The sequence below is a fragment of the Sinocyclocheilus grahami genome, unplaced genomic scaffold (assembly GCF_001515645.1).
Source record: "Sinocyclocheilus grahami isolate Dianchi unplaced genomic scaffold, SAMN03320097.WGS_v1.1 scaffold319.1, whole genome shotgun sequence".
NCBI classification, from domain to species: domain Eukaryota; kingdom Metazoa; phylum Chordata; class Actinopteri; order Cypriniformes; family Cyprinidae; genus Sinocyclocheilus; species Sinocyclocheilus grahami.
This window is the reverse complement of record NW_015505498.1, coordinates 49,737-54,473: the sequence shown is the minus strand read 5'-3', so window position 1 is coordinate 54,473 and position 4,737 is coordinate 49,737. Positions and strand designations below refer to the sequence as shown.

The window sequence follows — 4,737 nt, the reverse complement described above, 5'->3', positions numbered from 1 at the left end:
ATAGCACCAAAAATAATAACAGCATTAAAACTACCAGTCTTTATATTTGAGTCACTGAGTCTTGAAAGGAGTGCCATATGCAGAAAACATTAAAACATAGCTTTCATTTTGAGGCATATCCAGCATACCTCTTCCACAACATCACAGCTACAAACTAATAAAGTAACATTATTGCACTTGTGCACAGACAAACTCAGATTAAGATGAATATAAGTGACATAATGAACAACTATCATATCCATATAATCAACAATTCAAAGAATGGCTGCTGGTCTTCATGTTTGTCAGGTTTGTGGCCATAAAGCATTAGCATTCCAGTGTCAACTCTCACAACAATAATCGAAATAAACATATGTCTTATGTGATGGGGTGAGCTAATCTTTTCAAGTATAAAAAAACAGCAAATAATACATGTATTATAACGTTATATCAGCATGGCTCCTCTGAAGACACAGTGATGTCACTTCCTCTTGATCACATTATTAAAACGACAGTTCGCTGTTATTTCAGAGTAAATAAGAGGTGTGAAGGAGCATCAAAATGCACATAGCTTTACTTGATGTATGTCTTTAAATGAGATCAATCAAATTAGATCAGTATAGATTGCCTGGATTTAAAATTGGCGTGCATTAAATTGTATTGATCTAGTTTCATTGATCTAGGACATATGTCACAATGCATGTACTCCTTTTAAATATGTATATACAAATACGCCATAGCTGTCTGTAATATTGCATGACCCAGTGTTTGAAAATATTAATATCTTAAAACCATTGTCTGTCTTCTTTTACAATGTAAGCTTATTATATGGAGCTCACATAAATGTTTTTTGCTTTTCAGGGCCACTTTTTGAACATGAAAGTCACACAGTATCATGTCATGAGTGATCAGAGCACATCACTGAACATGATTTAATGCCAGTACTTAGTTATACTTTATACTTCATGCTATACTTTATCTCAAAGTAGTCATTAAAAAACACATGTTGAAGAATAAAACCCCCAGCTCTTTTTTCATTAGCTTTCAATGTGTCACAGGCATGCAGCACTGACAAATAACCTAACAGTAGTAGCATGGTCTTTGTCTGTGACAGGGCCAACTGTTATCTCTGCAACATTATCTCCACAACAACAACACGTGCAGCTTTCTGTCTGTGTTCTTAAGGTGTGAATGAAAAATCGTTATATTTTTTATTAATCTAATTTAATTTAAGCGCTGAGTAAAACTAGAAGCATCTGGTTGGATTTATACACGCGCGTACACACACACACACACACACACACACACACACACTCTCTCTCTCTCTCTCTCTCTTTTCTCCCTCTCACACGTTGATTAGCTTGCTAATGCTAGTGATGGACTGCTGTTTATTTATTTTTATCCATTTGCAAACGCCCGAAAACAGTAACGTTAGATTCATGCTTTACAAACAAGTACCGTGGTGTCGCTTAAACATTTGTTTCAAATATTTACTGTAATTTCTATCAGCGCGTGTTTGTTGTTTGCGGTAACGTTAGTTTGCAGCATTTCCGAACACACTTACGCTTAATTTGAACATTTATTCAAAAGTATAAGGGATATTGGTTTGCTGTTTATATTAAGTTGTTGTCTATGCAAAGACACTTTTGCTCGTGTCATTCATTCGCATTAAGTCTTCTTTATTTTGATTAAGTGTCGTTCATTTACAATTAAGGCCCCTACAATTAAGGCCCCTATAAAACAGCATATGCTGGTTAGGTATGTTTTGATGCTGGTTTAAGCTGGTCATGTGCTGGCAAAGGACCAGCATAAACCAGCAAAAGGACCAGCGTAAACCAGCAAAAGGACCAGCTTAAACCAGCAAAAGGACCAGCATAGACCAGCACAAGGACCAGCCAAAGGACCAGCATAGACCAGCATAAACCAGCCAAAGGACCAGCTTAAACCAGCCAAAGGACCAGCTTAAACCAGCCAAAGGACCAGCTTAAACCAGCCAAAGGACCAGCTTAAACCAGCCAAAGGACCAGCTTAAACCAGCCAAAGGACCAGCTTAAACCAGCCAAAGGACCAGCTTAAACCAGCCAAAGGACCAGCTTAAACCAGCCAAAGGACCAGCTTAAACCAGCCAAAGGACCAGCTTAAACCAGCCAAAGGACCAGCTTAAACCAGCCAAAGGACCAGCTTAAACCAGCCAAAGGACCAGCTTAAACCAGCCAAAGGACCAGCTTAAACCAGCCAAAGGACCAGCATAAACCAGCCAAAGGACCAGCTTAAACCAGCATCCCAGCATCAAAACATACCTAACCAGCATATGCTGTTTTTTTCAACAGGGCAATACCTTTTAACTAATAAATATCACCACAGTTCCCCAGTTGATTAATCGCAGAACTTTAAGGTAATTGTTTTGTATTACGAGACTTCTGAAATATATACTTTTGAAATATTTAAGTATATCATGCATCGTTTGCAGATGCACGGATTTGCATACATTAGCAGAACAGAAAGCGAAACATTAGATGAAGCCTGGTTCAAAATGCTTGGTGTGTGTTGTGGATATATTACAGCGACAGGGTTCTACAGAGAAGATTGTGGATGTCTCTTTTTAAAATAATTTGAACAGACAGAAAAAAAAATGACAGCCTTTTAGGAATATCATTTTATATAAATCAGGCAAATTCTATATGAACAAACCCCTCTGTAAAAACCATCGCAATATAAACGGGGATAAATATTTCCACGTTTAGTTTCTGGATCCGTGCAGGAGAAAACTACTTTTTGAGAAAATGGCTTTTAAACGTGTATTTTAATTCAAATCTACAAACGCTAACGTGATATTTAAATGTGTATTTTGGATGATTTTTTCTTTCCACTTAGTCAATGCATGCTATGAAAGCAAAATAGCATCTCAAAATTGACCAGTGCTGTTTTTTGCCAATGGTTTTGCCAGTAGTGTCTTGGCTTAAGTAACAGTAATCAGACGTCTGACCTGTATTTTCCTTTCCAATAGGCTGGGCCGTTGATCAAAGTCAAAATCCCTAAAGACAATGATGGAAAATCGAAGCAGTTTGCGTTTGTAAACTTCAAACATGAAGTGTCTGTGCCTTACGCCTTAAACTTGCTGAATGGAGTCCGTCTGTATGGACGGCAGCTCAACATACAGTTCAGAGCCGGTAGGAATATACATTTTATTTTGTGCTCATAAGAGATGTCTCACCGTCTATCATTTCAGCATAGACACACACACACACACACTACAACTTTCTGCAATTCTGATTCAATGCATCACAGTTATGAACATATATCTTTTCAGCCCAGCAGTGTAAGAACCAGATGAATGGTCATCTTAATCGGTGTTGTTTTTAACAGGCAGCAGTCATATTAACCAGGAAGGCAAAAGTCCAGCAAACTCCCAAAACGCCAGTCCAGCAAATACACCTGGTAACCGTGGTGGAAGGTAACTTCTGATTTAAATGGAGTGATTTAGTGGTTGTATTTACACCTGCTCTGTTTCAAGTTATCCCGTCACAAGATGTCAGCCGAGACCCATCACTGTTTACACCTGCTATTTACTTGCATCTCGAATGTGTCTCCTGTGACCATTTGTACTCGCATTTCTTCAAGAGTAGGGTTTCTGATTTCATGACAACATTAGTCATTTACTATGTATCAAAAATGTTTAGGGGAATCATTTCAATCAAGTGTATAGTATTAGGGTTGTGCAGAATGATTGTATGCACAACCAATCAAACGACTGGTGTGGGTAAGATTTTCTATATTTTTGAAGAAGTCTCTTAAGCTCACTGAGGCTACATTTATTTAGTTAAAAATACATAAAAACAGTAATATTGTGGAATGTAATTGCAAGTTAAAATAACAATTTTCTATTTGAAGATATTTTAAAATGTAAAATATGCTCAAATTTTAATATCCTGATTTTATTATTAATGTTGAAAACTCACTCGTGATCAATTTAATGCATACTTGCTGGGGTAACTATAGTTTCTTTTTTTATTTACACACACACACACACACACACACACACACATATACAATGGGGCAAAAAAGTATTTAGTCAGCCACCAATTGTGCAAGTTCTCCCACTTAAAAATATGAGAGAGGCCTGTAATTTTCATCATAGGTATACCTCAACTATGAGAGACAAAACGAGGGGAAAAAATCCAGAAAATCACATTGTAGGATTTTTAAAGAATTAATTGGTAAATTCCTCGGTAAAATAAGTATTTGGTCACTTACAAACAAGCAAGATTTCTGTCTCTCACAGACCTGTAACTTCTTCTTTAAGAGGCTCCTCTGTCCTCCACTCGTTACCTGTATTAATGGCATCTGTTTGAACTTGTTATCAGTATAAAAGACACCTGTCCACAACCTCAAACAGTCACACTCCAAACTCCACCATGGCCAAGACCAAAGAGCTGTCAAAGGACACCAGAAACAAAATTGTAGACCTGCACCAGGCTGGGAAGACTGAATCTGCAATAGGTAAGCAGCTTGGTGTGAAGAAATCAACGGTGGGAGCAATTATTAGAAAATGGAAGACACACAAGACCACTGATAATCTCCCTCGATCTGGAGCTCCACGCAAGATCTCACCCCGTGGGGTCAAAATGATCACAAGAACTGTGAGCAAAAATCCCACAACCACACGGGGGGACCTAGTGAATGACCTGCAGAGAGCTGGGACCAAAGTAACAAAGGCTACCATCAGTAACACACTGAGCCGCCAGGGACTCAAATCCT

The 4,737-nt window shown here is 38.1% G+C and overlaps 1 protein-coding gene across 1 annotated transcript in view; it reads left to right on the top strand.

The window, feature by feature from the left end:
• The first annotated feature begins 261 nt into the window (after positions 1-261).
• The window catches only part of LOC107602088 (RNA-binding protein 7-like), a 7,172-nt gene continuing 2,696 nt past the window's right edge, over positions 262-4,737 (top strand). Inside the window, exons 1-3 of the mRNA XM_016294496.1 lie at positions 262-288; positions 2,987-3,149; positions 3,346-3,433. Of these exons, the coding sequence (XP_016149982.1) occupies positions 262-288; positions 2,987-3,149; positions 3,346-3,433 (278 nt within the window). The remainder of the gene's footprint in view (positions 289-2,986; positions 3,150-3,345; positions 3,434-4,737) is intronic.